The sequence below is a fragment of the Hyperolius riggenbachi genome, chromosome 9 (genome assembly GCF_040937935.1).
Source record: "Hyperolius riggenbachi isolate aHypRig1 chromosome 9, aHypRig1.pri, whole genome shotgun sequence".
Taxonomy (NCBI): Eukaryota; Metazoa; Chordata; class Amphibia; order Anura; family Hyperoliidae; genus Hyperolius; species Hyperolius riggenbachi.
This window is the reverse complement of record NC_090654.1, coordinates 43721315-43734620: the sequence shown is the minus strand read 5'-3', so window position 1 is coordinate 43734620 and position 13306 is coordinate 43721315. Positions and strand designations below refer to the sequence as shown.

Below are 13306 nucleotides of genomic sequence, written 5' to 3'. Positions count from 1 at the left end.
AGAGAAACAGAGGTGTGGGAGGGGAAAACAGGAGGGAAAGAGGCTTCAGCCAATCAGGCTGCATTAGTTAAGTCTGAGGGGAAAGTAAAGAAGCAAAAAAGGACAACCCAGCATGCCCTGCAACTTCCTTTGTGTGGCAGTGTACCAAATAAGAGTCAGGTAAACTGGGGAATGCTCATTTATCAACAAGAAAAGTAATAGTGATTTTGACTTTTGGATTGTCTGGATAGCATCCTTATTACTTGTTTACCAGATAAAAATAAAGAATTGATGTTTGATTTTATGCCCGACAGTTATAATAATAATAATCTGAACATTTGTATAGTGCTTTTCTCCTGTCGGACTCAAAGCGTTCAAGAGCTGCAGCCACTGGGACGCGCTCAAGAGGCCACCCTGCAGTGTTAGGGAGTCTTGCCTTGAACTGCTTACTGAATAGGTACTGATCCTAGCCAGGATTTGAACCCTGGTCTCCCATGTCAAAGGCAGAGCCCTTAACCAGTACACTATCCAGCCATAATAAGCACACAATAAAACCATTCTACTAACAAGCAGTAGTAGATATAAAAGCATTTCAAGGTGTGTACCCTAATGACCCAAAGCAATTCACACACATTGGGTCATTAGGGTTCATTCCCTGAAATGCTTTTATATCTACTATTGTTTAAGTAGAATGGCTTTATTGCGTGATTATTAATCCCCTTGGCAGTACGATTCTTTCCGTATTTTAGGGTCTATAAGCGGTGCAATTTTTTTGGCACCCTTTCAGACCCAAACCTGGAAAAAATCATGCTGCCAGGGAGATCTGCAGCAGTTCTGCAATCGCTCACCTCCCTGAGCTCCCGCGCTGCAGTTATGCCTCCATCCTCCAGGTGGCGCTGCAACTCTATAGTAAAATTGCCAGCTGTCGTCATGACGACAGCCGGCGATCTCACCAGCAGGAAGCAGAGCCCCACAGGAGAGGAAGAAGAATGGCGGCCGACGTCAGGATCCCTCGCGAGGTATATAAAACAGCCCGCTGCACGCTATACTCTGCACAGACCTCCTGGCGGCTACCCCGAGCAGAGGTCGGGATTACTGCTTTTAGCTGCGGTTTTCGGCCCCGACCCTAGCTCGGGATTACCGCCAAGGAGGTTAAAAGAGTTTTGATATGTGTCAGCGCTGCGTAATATGTTGGCGCTTTATAAATACAATAAATAAATAAATATGTTCTCGATTGGAGCACTCCTCCTCTTTTTCATTGTGTTTATCTTGTTTAAACTGGACCTGAACTCTTGCACAGGACAGGAGGAATACATGGAGAAAGGCACCCTGTATGTATTTAGATAGTTTAGGACTGGTTCACATTAAGGCGATTCTTCAGCGCTTTGCTGATCGCTGGTGATCAGCAAAGCGCTGCTACAATGTATCGCTATGGATACATTCACACTGCAGCGGTTGTGATTAATTGCAAACGTGCTGCATGCAGCGTTTTGGGGGCGATCGCTCTGCGATTCTCGTTCGTTTCGTTAAATGGAATCACAACAAGTGCAAATCGCGCTGAATCGCAAGATTTTGCCCGCAAATTGTGATCGTGGTCCGCAAAAGCACCGAGTTAGAACCGGCCCTTAGCCTGTATAATTCCCTCTAATCCGTGACTAATCACCACCGTAATTTAATCTCTCAACTGTGTCAGCCGGCTGCCTCGGCAGAGCAGCTAGTGTGTAAACACAGGATGTTAACAATATGTCTGCTTCAATGAAAGCAGGAAGTAGACACACTGCAGATTTATTGCAGGATTTGTATAATCTTTAACAAAGAAATGTTTTTCTTTAAGGGACAACTGTAACAAGAGGGATAGGGAGGCTGCCATATTTGTTTCCTTTTAAACAATACCAGTTGCCTGACAGCCCTGCTGGACTATTTGGCTGCAGTAGAGTCTGAATCACACCAGAAACAAGCATGCAGCTAATCTCGTCAGATCTGACAATGTCAGAAACACCTGATCTGTATGCTTGTTCAGGGCTAAAAGTATTAGAGGCAGAGGATCAGCAGGGCTGCTAGGCAACTGGTATTGCTTAACCATTTCCGCCGCCCGGACGTGAAGCTCACGTCCGGGCGGCAGCTCTGCAGCGCTCTTGCGCTTGGGGGCGCGCCCCCGTTGTGTCCCCCGGTAGCCCTGGGATCAGTGAAAGGGAACATGGTTCCCGATCACCAATCCCTTTCCCCCCCGCAGAAAAAAACGAAGCGCTCACCTGTGAGGCTCCGGCTCTTCTGCCCGGACAGATTTCCGCATCCCCCTTGTACTTTTGCTTAGCGAGAAGTACAAGGAGGGTAAACAAAAACAAAGGTGGCCATCTTGTGGCCAAATAGTAAAACTACAGCTACACATTTTTTACAATACAATTTACACATATAACAACATTAAAAATAAACTGTTTATGTCCCACACCAAAATATTACACAAATAAATTTTTTAATTGGGAAAAAAAAAATTACAATTTAAAAAAAAAAAAAAACATAAATAGTTACCTAAGTGTCAGAACTTTTTAAATATGCATTTTAAGGGGGTATACTACAAACATTTTTTAAATTATAAGCTTGCAAATAGTGATGGACGCAAAACGGAAACAATGCACCTTTATTTCTAAATAAAATATTGGCGCCGTACATTGTGATAGGGACAAAATTTAAATGGTATAATAATCGAGACAAACGGGTAAATAAAATACATAGGTTTTAATTATGGTAGTGTGGATTATTTTAAAGCTATAATGGCCGAAAACTGAGAAATAATGAATTTTTTCCATTTTTTTCTTATTTATTCTGTTAAAATGCATTTACGGTAAAGTGGCTCTTAGCAAAATGTACCACCCACAGAAAGCCTAATTAGTGGTGGAAAAAACAAGACATAGATCAATAAATTGTGATAAGTAGTGATAAAGTTATTATTGAAAGAATAGGAGGTGAAAATTGCTCCGTTGCATAAGGTGAAAAATCCCCGTGGGCTGAAATGGTTAAAGAAAACCTGTAACAAAAAAAAAACCCTCCACTGGGGGGTACTCGCCTCCGGTGGGGGAAGCCTCTGGATCCTATTGAGGCTTCCCCTGTCCTCCTCGGTCCCACGACAGTGGCGATAGAGCTCCCTGAACAGCAGGGATGTAAATATTTACCTTCCCAGGTCCAGCGCAGGTGCAGTATCGGCTCTCCGCTCGGAGATAGGCGGAAATAGCCGATCGCTGTCGGCCCGCTCTACTGCGCAGGCGCAAGTCTCCTGCGCCTGCATAGTAGCGCGGACCCGACAGAGATCGGCTATTTTCTATTATCTATCTCCGTGCGGAGAGCCGCAACAGCGCCCCCGCTGGAGCCAGGGAAGGTAAATAAATCAGCGCTTATCAGCGCTTGTCAGGGGAGGATTGCCGGACACTTCGGGAGAGCCAGCTCTGGACTGTCTGCAGCTACAGGAGTGGGGGAAGCCTCATTGGGACCCTGAGGCTTCCCCCTCCCGAGATGAGTACCCCCCGGGGGAACATTTTTTGTTACAGGTTAAAAGGAAATAAATATGTCAGCTTCCACATCCCTCTTGTTACAGTTGTCCCTTACAGAAAAAAAAACGTATCATGTGTTCCCAGCATTAGTTTTCTATGTGGAAACAGCCTTAGTGATTTGACAGAATATTTGGTAAAATCATCTGTTTTCTGCTTAAAGGACATCTGAGGTGAAAATAAACTGATGAGAAAAACAATCGTATCAATCCTCCTCCTCCTAAAAAAAAAAATCCTTTTTTTTTTAGATATCCCACAGTTTTATTTTATATTTCATTCTAGTTTTTAAAGTTTTTACTGTTTCATTGTCTGTGCTCAATGACACACTGACTCACTGAATTATGCTAGGGCTCAAATCTTTGAATTATTTATGCTTTTTATCTTTTTCCCGCTCTCAGAAGCCATTTACTGACAGCAAAGTATTTTATGGCTGTAATTACTTATCGGTGAGGGTTATGCTATAGTCTGATCCAGTCTAACCCAGAAAGTAACTGTCACTTTCTTACCTGATATTTAAAGGGCAACTGAAGTTATAGGGATATGGAGGTTGCCATATTTATTTCCTTTTAAATAGTACTAGTTGCCTGGCAGCTCTGCTGATCTATTTGGCTGCAGTAGTGTCTGAATTACACCAGAAACAAGCATGCAGCTAATCTTGTCAGATCTGACAATGTCAGAAATGCCTGATCTGCTGCATGCTTGTTCAGGGTCTATGGCTGAAAGCATTAGAGGCAGAGAATCAGCAGGATAGCCAGGTAACTGGTATTGCTTAAAAGGAAATAAATATGGCAGCCTTCATATCCCTCTAGCTTCAGTTGTCTTTTAACTCTTTCAGGCAGAGAAAGAAAAAAAGGAACACATCCTAGTTATTTGTGTTTTTGGCACTGTTCATACACGTCTATCTCATCATGTCACATGTCACCTCGGGTGTCCTTTAAGGCCTAGTTCACACTACAAACCCAATTGCTAAATACTTAGCAATTGCAATCGCAAAACGATTTTCATAGCAGTTTTTAAAGGAATGCACATTTTGCACATTCCTTTAAGAAAAATTGCTGTAAAAATTGTATGAGCAGCACATTTTCGATTTTGTCAAAATCAAAATGCTGCAGTGAGAACACCTTCATAGGGTGACACTGCTGTTGCGATTTGCTGATCACTGGCGCTTCCCCACGAAAGGGTGAAAAACGTTTTCACTCTACCGTGGGCTTCCTTGAAAGAACAAACATAAGCATTTTTTTGTCAATTTCTATTTTCAATGTAAAATGATTTCAAGAAGCCTGTTCCCTAATAACAATATTCCTCTTATTTCTTCTTCCACAGCAAACCGTGTCCAGAGCAAAACATCCGTGCACACCATGCCATCTTCTGTGGCGGTGGGCGCCATCGTGGTTATGGGACTCCTGTCGGTGATGGGCCTGGTGGTTCACAGACGCTACAAGCCCTGCCAGAAGTATACAGTGATGAACAACACCCCTTAATATGGTCAACAGAATCTTCCCTCTAACCTTATCACTATGTCTTACTAGCTGCTCTGTTTGCCAGTAGTGTCTGTCTGCCACTTGGGGGCGCTACTGATTCAAATAAATACATTTCTCAGCACAGATGTTACACATACATGTCCTTCAACTAGGCATTTGGCTATCTCCCTGGAACCCAACTTCAAAGGAATGGGCAGTAGTTAGCACCGACTCATTTTGTGGGTCTGTCATCTTTCACACATACCTCTTGCCTCATTTTGTTGTCATTACTGACATTATTAAAGAGGCCTTGTAGTGACATTGAGTAGAATGCAGTAAATTATTCAGGATACCCACTTTCACGTTAATTACAATGATTTCAGCATCAGAAACACTTCCTATACCTATATATAGCTGTATATCGGTATGTAGCACAGCTCTCACACTAATGTTTAGCCTAGGCTGTTAGCCGTGCGGAATTCTACTCCCAGAGCCTCCTGGGAGACCAGGTATTATTTCTGCTGGCTTCAGAACACTGAGTATACAAACATTCCGCAAAGCTACACCTGACAGGACTAAAGATGTTGTCCCCTGTGATAAATTTCATATCGTAAATCTGGGAGATGAAAGATTTTACAATGGGCAAACACTGACTACATAATGTACAAAGGAATATTGCAGAAGAAAAAAAAAAGGCAATTTAATTCATCATTGCATAATTTTCAGTACAGGTCCTCTTTAACCACCTGAGCGGTCTGGACGAGCTCAGCTCGTCCAACACCGCCGGAGGCTGCCGCTCAGGCCCTGCTGGGCCGATTTACATCAAATAAAAAGCAGCACACGCAGCCGGCACTTTGCAAGCCGCGTGTGCTGCCTGATCGCCGCCGCTCTGCGACGATCCGACGATCCAACTTTCAGTTGGCTGCATGAAATAGTTTTTTTTTTATTTAAAAAAAACCCTCCCGCAGCCACCCTGGCGATTTAATCAGAACGCCAGGGTGGTTAACTTCATCCCACCCTACTAATGGCCAGTGAGAAGCTAACAGCAATAGTAAATGTTATGCAAATTGTAACAGCTTAGAATTGGGCCAATCAGAATAGGCCGGAAATGCAGTAGATAGCCCTAATTCTAAGGCCACATACAGACATCAGACCATAGTCTTTGGAAAATGAAAGATCACAGACCAATCTTACCACCCTTCCTGTAGTATAAGAGCCATACTCTACACAGTCTTTTCTATGGAGCTGAACTCCACATCAGAAAAAAATCATTGCAAGATGCTGCACAAACAGATGCTGTACAGACACAAAAGATCAGTATCTGCAAAAGATCTGTTCCTGCCAAAAATCCATTCCTGCAAATTGCAATGATAGTCTATGAGATCTGCAGATCATCATACACACATGATTTAACTGACATTCATCTGCAGATCTGCAGATCTGAAAATCCATCCTGGTGGATCTGATCTGCAGATGAATGTCAGTTAAATCATGTGTGTATGATGATCTGCAGATCTCATAGACTATCATTGCAATTTGCAGGAATGGATTTTTGGCAGGAACAGATCCTTTGCAGATACTGATCTTTTGTGTCTGTACAGCATCTGTGTGTGCAGCATCTTGCAATGATTTTTTTCTGATGTGGAGTTCAGCTCCATAGAAAAGACTGTGTAGGAGTATGGCTCTTATACTACAGGAAGGGTGGTAAGATTGGTCTGTGATCTTTCATTTTCCAAAGACTATGGTCTGATGTCTGTATGTGACCTAAGCTGCATATCATTTGCATGATATTTGCATCTTATTAGTATTTCACTGGCCATCGTTAGTGAAGACAAGCAGGTGAATGCGATCAGCTTCACCCAGTCATAACAAATACAAAACAACCATGTGCCTTCATCAGGACCTACCGATGCTAGAATCCTCATGGCGGTTTCTGCCTCTGCCGACATACAAATGCATGCACATGACCTGTTTTAGTTAAAGAAGTTTCCTTTTTATCTTATGTTGCAAGAGTATGATTATGTCAAATGCCTGAATCAAATAAATAGCTTGTGTAAAAAAAAGAGTGTTTGTGTGATTACTTCTGGCAAATGAGAGTCGGTATCTGTACACCTGGCGAGCTCACATGTCACTCTCTATCAGCTAACTATGCTCACTTCCTGGTATCAACCACCAAAAGTTAAACTGTAATAGAAGCCATACCAAGCTAATCATGGATAAAAAGATGTAAAAGTTCAAGAAGACATAAAGCTCACTCTGGGATTCTATTTTATTTTAGGGCTGGAACCCACTAGAGCGATTTTTTTTAAGCATTTATAGAGCGATTCAAAACGCTAGCGATTTCCCTAAACGCTCAGCTAATGTTAATGGATGGGCCTAATTCCACTGCAGCGATTGCGATTACCAAAATCGCAAACGCAGGACATGCAGCATTTTTGAGTGATAACGTTTTGCGTTAGCGTTTCTGCAATGTACAGTATATAAATGCTGGTGTAATCGCTCATGAATCGCTATACAGAGCAATTTGCAGCGTTTTTTAAATTACTGCACACTGTAAAAAAATGTAAAATTAATTGAAAGGACTAATCAGAATTAAAAACGCAAATCGCTACACAATCGCTGGCAAAAAGCTTACACTTTTTAAAATCACTACCAAAATCGATAGAAAACGCCCATCAGATCACTGGCAAAACGCTCATTAAAAATGCTAGCGATTGCGATAGCAATTTGTAGTGGGTTCCAGGCCTAAGTTTGCAATTGAAATGCTCCATGAGATAGATGGTAATGAATGACCGTGTTTGCAAACTGTATGCAGCTTGGAACTTGACCAATAAATGCATTCCTTGATTATTTTCAGTGGCCCCAAATTCCAACCTGCATACAGTTTGCATTTAATGCAACTGAAATTCAGAATTACATTTGTGCTCTACAACAGTGTTTCTCAACATTTTATTGGTATGTACCCCTTTTAAAACCCTGTACTCACCAAGTACCCCCTAGCATAGTAAACATTATCACAAGTACCCCTTGACAAATATATATTTAATCATAGTACATAATAATTGGTTTAATCAATTTCCAAACATTTACTATTACTTTTAATTAGCTAAAACACAATTTTTTTGTTGTTTAAATAAGATTTATCATTTTCTAAAACTCTAAATTTATTATTTTTGGTTAAGTATATCAAGCCAGAGTACCCCCTGGAACCATCAGAAGTACCCCCTGGGGTACGCGTACCACACGTTGAGAACCTAGGCTCTACAACATTAAACACATCATAAAATGTGAAAAGACTGGTATAAAGTCACTGGAAGTTACACTTCAAGTAAGTCAACTGATAATATTGCTGGTTGCTGTAATTAACGGAGCAGTGCTTTTCAGCGCTGCTAGATTTGGGCGCAGCCGGCGCCTCCATAGACTTCAATAGGAATCACTCCTATTGAAGTGCTCAGTGAGTAACGTCGGCTCCGTCAGAAGACGGAGCCGAAGTTGCTTAAAAACATAATAATTCGGCCTCCAGCAATCGCTGGAAGCCGAATTATTTCATTCCCCCACTATCCATGTCGGCCTGGAGGGGGAATAGTAATTAAATCGGCCCAGACTTGTGCAGAAGCAGGATCAGCTATATACCGCTGTATCCTGCGCCCAAGTCTACTGGCGCCGATTTCAAATGTACTCGTAATTAAGTATTTGCAAAGCAAATTAATCAGAGGAAGTTACCTGCTTCCCAAGGGATACAGGGGATGCTTCTCTGAATTGTTAACAAGTACAGCTCAACACAATCTGATCATTTTTGTTCTAGGCAAAAGCAATCAATTAGCTTCTGAGTGAATTGGGAGTTTGAGTATTAACCTTTCCAACTTGGAAAAAATATATTTTTTTCCTATTCATTGTATTGTATGCTGTGTTTAATGTTTTAGCCCAGAGATGACATTTGAGTTTCATCCCACTTTTAAATGTGCATATGTTTTTAGCATTTCCAGGGCCGTGCAGAGGGTCCTTAAGTGGGGGTTGCTCAAATTTAAAAAAGGGGCCTCCCTCCCCCCCAAAATACACAGTAGTACCTACAAGTGGTGGGGGACCTTCTCCCCCCCAGCCCCCTTGTCCTGCAGTGACATGTGACCTTCACCCCCCGGCTCTCAAACTGTCCCAGACCATACCCCTGAGCCCCTCCGCTTGACACATACATACAATCACAGAAGCGCTGGCTGCATTTAATGGTGTGGAGTCAGTCGGACCTGTCACCGGTGGCCGCACGTTCTGCCCCCCTCCTCGTTTCTGGCTAGGGGGTATTGGTTGTCATGTGGGTGCTGAATGTGGATGTTGAGTGCCATGTGGGTTCTGGCTATGGGTGGGTATCAAGTGTCATGAGATCTGGGTGCATATACTGGATGTCATGTGGGTGCTGGGTGCAGGTACTGGGTGTGACAGGGGTGCGAATACTAGGTGTCATGCCTGTAACAGGTGCTGGCTATGGGTGGGCATTGGGTGTCACGTCGGTTTTAAATGCAGGTACTTTGGGTGTGGGTGCTGGTTAAGTGGGTGCTTGGTGCAGATAGTGGGTGCCATGTGGAGGCTGTATGCAGGTGTGAGTACTGGGTGCAATGTTAGACCTGGGTGAAGGTACTTGGTGTCATGTGAGTACTGGGTGCCAACTATGGGGTAAAGGATGGTGGGTGGATGTTGGGAGAAGTAGAGATCAGAAGACGTCAGTGTGGGTGCTGCAGGAAGGGGAAGAAATGGGGGGGAGGGGTGCTGGGAGAGGTCAGTTTAGGTGCTGAGCGAGGTTACTATGGGTGCTGCTGGGGACAAGAAGGGTGCCATTGGGGGAGGGAGAGGTCACTCTAGGTGCTGGGGGAGGCAGAATCACTGCAGTGCTAATGCTGGGGAGGGTGAAGTCAGTATGGGTCCTAGGTGAAGGGAGAGGTCACTGTGAATGCTGGGGAGGGGAGAGGTCACTGCTGTCATTGAGACACCATCTTACCTGCTCCCACACAACTGCAGGGATGGTTACACTAGGAATCTACTGTATAGGGCCTCTTTACTCCAGATAGGGGAGGAGCTTCCCATGTGAGATGGGCAGAGCTTGTTGAAACCGGGGGTGGGGCTTATTTTTCAAAGCCAAAGGGGCCTTTTAATGGGTATTTTAAAAGGTAGTGACCACACCAGGGCCCCTGGACCTGAGGGGCCCTTCTTTCAACTGCTTTATTGACTCTTTACTGGTGCTATTCTAGTAATGATCACCTCTCTATTTGCTTTGATTAGTTGTAACTATTAATGGATTGCTCCCAACCCCAGCCTACAGCTCTCTGAAACTGCAGCTGTCCCTAGCAGGTGTCGTTTGTTATATATAGAGCGCTTCAGGGGACCCAATGTAACTCACACTGGAGCCCTGAGCTCCTCAGCTATGCCACTGAAACAGCCCCTGCGACTACAGGGGAGCCCAGAGCTGTCAGGCTCCCCCCAAGTACTACTTCACTCCCTCTGATAAGGGGGTCTCTGCTTTAGATCAGTTGTTATTGTGGCTACACTTTTGATGGGTGGGAAAGTTGATGTCCACACTTGTTTGATGACCACCAACATGTTACAACTGATCTGCATGCTTGACTCTATGGAGTCTATGGAGTCTATGGTTAAAGGTATTAGAGGCAGAGGATCAGCAGGACAGCTATGCAATGTGTATTGTTTAAAAGGAAATAAATATGGCAGCCTCCATGCACCTCTCACATCTGGTGTCCTTTAACCTCCCTGCCGTTCTGATAAGGTTTTCTTTGCATAATTTTTTTTTCTATCATGTAGCTAGCCTAGCGCTAGCTACATGATGCCCCCTCCCTGCGGTGTCCCTCCCACCCCTCCAATCGCCGCCAGCGCGTATGCCCATAAGGAAATTGTGACGTCAGTGGGAGTCCCGATCCACCCCTCAGCGCTGCCTGGCACTGATTGGCCAGGCTGCGCACGGGGTCTCGGCGGGGTGGTTCCTCTAACGCGGCGGGTAGTGGCGAATCGGCGGCGATCGCGTGATAGCAAAGTGCAACGTGCAGCTAGTGCAAAGTGCTAGCTGCATGCAACAAAAAAAAAATTATGTAAATCGGCCCACCAGGGCCTGAGAAATCCTCCACGGCGGGTAACCCCGAGCTCAGCTCGAGTTAACCAGCAAGGAGGTTAAAGAAGCTCAGAGACGAAGGATACTAAAGCTCTTATACTTACCCAGGGCTTCCTCCCGCCCCATAAACACGTCTAATGCTACATACACATTTGAGATAAAAGTCTTTGGAAAAGGCAAGATCACAGACCAATTTTACCCCATTCCATGTAGTATGAGAGCCATACTCTACACAGTCTATTCTATGGAGCTGCACTCCCCATCAGATAAAATCTTTGCAAGATGCTGCACACAAAGATGCTGTACACATTCAACAGATCAATATCTGCAAAAGATCTGTCCCTGCAAAAGATCCGTTCCTGCAAAATGCATTCATAGTCTATGAGATCTGCAGATCCTCATACACACCTTGTTTAACAGACTTCATCTGAAAATCCATCCTGGTGGATCTGATCTGCAGATGATCTGCAAATGATTGCCTGTTAAACAAGGTGTGTATGATGATCTGCAGATCTCATAGACTATGAATGCATTTTGCAGGAATGGATCTTTTGCAGGAACAGATCTTTTGCAGATAATGATCTTTTGTGTCTGTACAGCATCTGTGTGTGCAGCATCTTGCAAAGATTTTATCTGATGGGGAGTGCAGCTCCATAGAATAGACTGTGTAGAGTATAGGTAGCCATACACTGGTCGATTTGCCATTAGATCGACCAACTGACAGATCCCTATCTGATCGGATCTGATCAGAGAGGGATTGTATGGCTGCCTTTACTGCAAACAGATTGTGAATCGATTTCAGCCTAAAACCGATCACAATCTGTTGAGCTGCTCCTGCCGCCTGTCCTCCCCCCCGTATACATTACCTGAAGCTGGCTCCGGGTCCTCTTCTCCGCGCTGCACCGCATCCCAGCATCCCGCACCGCATCCCAGCGTACACTGTGTCACTCCGTGACCATGAATTTCAAATAGAGCACCCTCTATTTGAACTTCCTGGTCACTGGAGTGACACAGGAAGTTAATGTACGCTGGGATGGAGCAGGAACAGAGCGGTGCAGCGCGGAGAAGATGCCCGGGAGCCAGCGTCAGGTAATGTATACCTGATCGGCCGCCGCTAGCGACGCGCTCCCTACCCGCGGGCGATCAACGGTAATTTCCCACACGGCGCGATTGACGGACCGATCCGATTTCGGGAGGAAATCGGATTGGCGGGTGCGTTTAGCACGAACGATTGGCAGCAGATTCGATCCCAGTGATCGAATTTGCTGTCGAACGGTGGCAAATCGGGCCAGTGCATGGCCAGCTTATGGCTCTCATACTACATGGAATGGGGTAAAATTGGTCTGTGATCTTGCCTTTTCCAAAGACTTTTATCTCAAGTGTGTATGCAGCATAAGTCCCACGCTGTCCTCCTGCGGTCTGCCGTTCAGCCTTGGTGAGCTGAGTTATCAGGCTCAGTGACGTCAGTCCGGGTTTACTGTGCATGCGCGGGAGGTCTGCGCATGTGCAGTGGACTTCCTGACTGGAAGTGACTGAGCCTGATAACTCAGCTCACCGCAGCTGAACGGCAGACCGCAGGAGGACAGCGTGGGACTTAGACGTGTTTATGGGGCGGGAGGAAGCCCTGGGTAAGTATAAGAGCTTTAGTATCCTTCGTCTCTGAGTCTCGTTAAGGAAGCTGATTGTCGGTTTTGATGATTAGCCACATTAGGTAAGCTCTCATTTTTCGAGTCACCTAATAAGCAATAACAAGTCTTGGAACACTATGTTATTTCATAGGGGCAAAACAAGCCCAAGGCTGTCTCATGTTTGATTTGGCAAGAGGCAATCACCTGGCATTGCTGTACAAACCTAATTCATTGATCAATGCTAAAGACAAGTACCTGTTCAAATGCCTGACATAAATAATAGAAAGATAAGACAGCATATAAGACTGACTTTATGACTGGAAAACAAGAATCTGAGGACAAAGTCAACCATGGACCTCCACAAGAAGAACGCTCTCCAACGCTGTTTAATAATTCTGCTGTTCATGGGAAACCTTCCACCTGGTAATCAAAATATTATTCATAAATGCCAATTTAGACATTAGAAGGTTAAATTTTATATTCGACAACCTGAGATGAATTGATGAACATTATTTTTAAAGAAAAACTCCACATACCTGGGGCTTCCTTCAGCCCCTGGCAGTCGTTCTGCACCCTTGCCGCAGCTCCTCT

The 13306-nt window shown here is 44.5% G+C and overlaps 1 protein-coding gene across 5 annotated transcripts in view; it reads left to right on the top strand.

The window, feature by feature from the left end:
- The window catches only part of LOC137532276 (zona pellucida sperm-binding protein 2-like), a 180576-nt gene extending 174823 nt beyond the window's left edge, over nucleotides 1–5753 (top strand). For all 5 annotated transcript variants that reach the window (XM_068252611.1, XM_068252613.1, XM_068252610.1 and 2 more), the window contains one exon: nucleotides 4845–5753. In XM_068252611.1, coding sequence (XP_068108712.1) covers nucleotides 4845–5002 — 158 coding nt within the window. In that variant the 3' untranslated portion in view covers nucleotides 5003–5753. The remainder of the gene's footprint in view (nucleotides 1–4844) is intronic.
- The last annotated feature ends 7553 nt before the right edge of the window (nucleotides 5754–13306 follow it).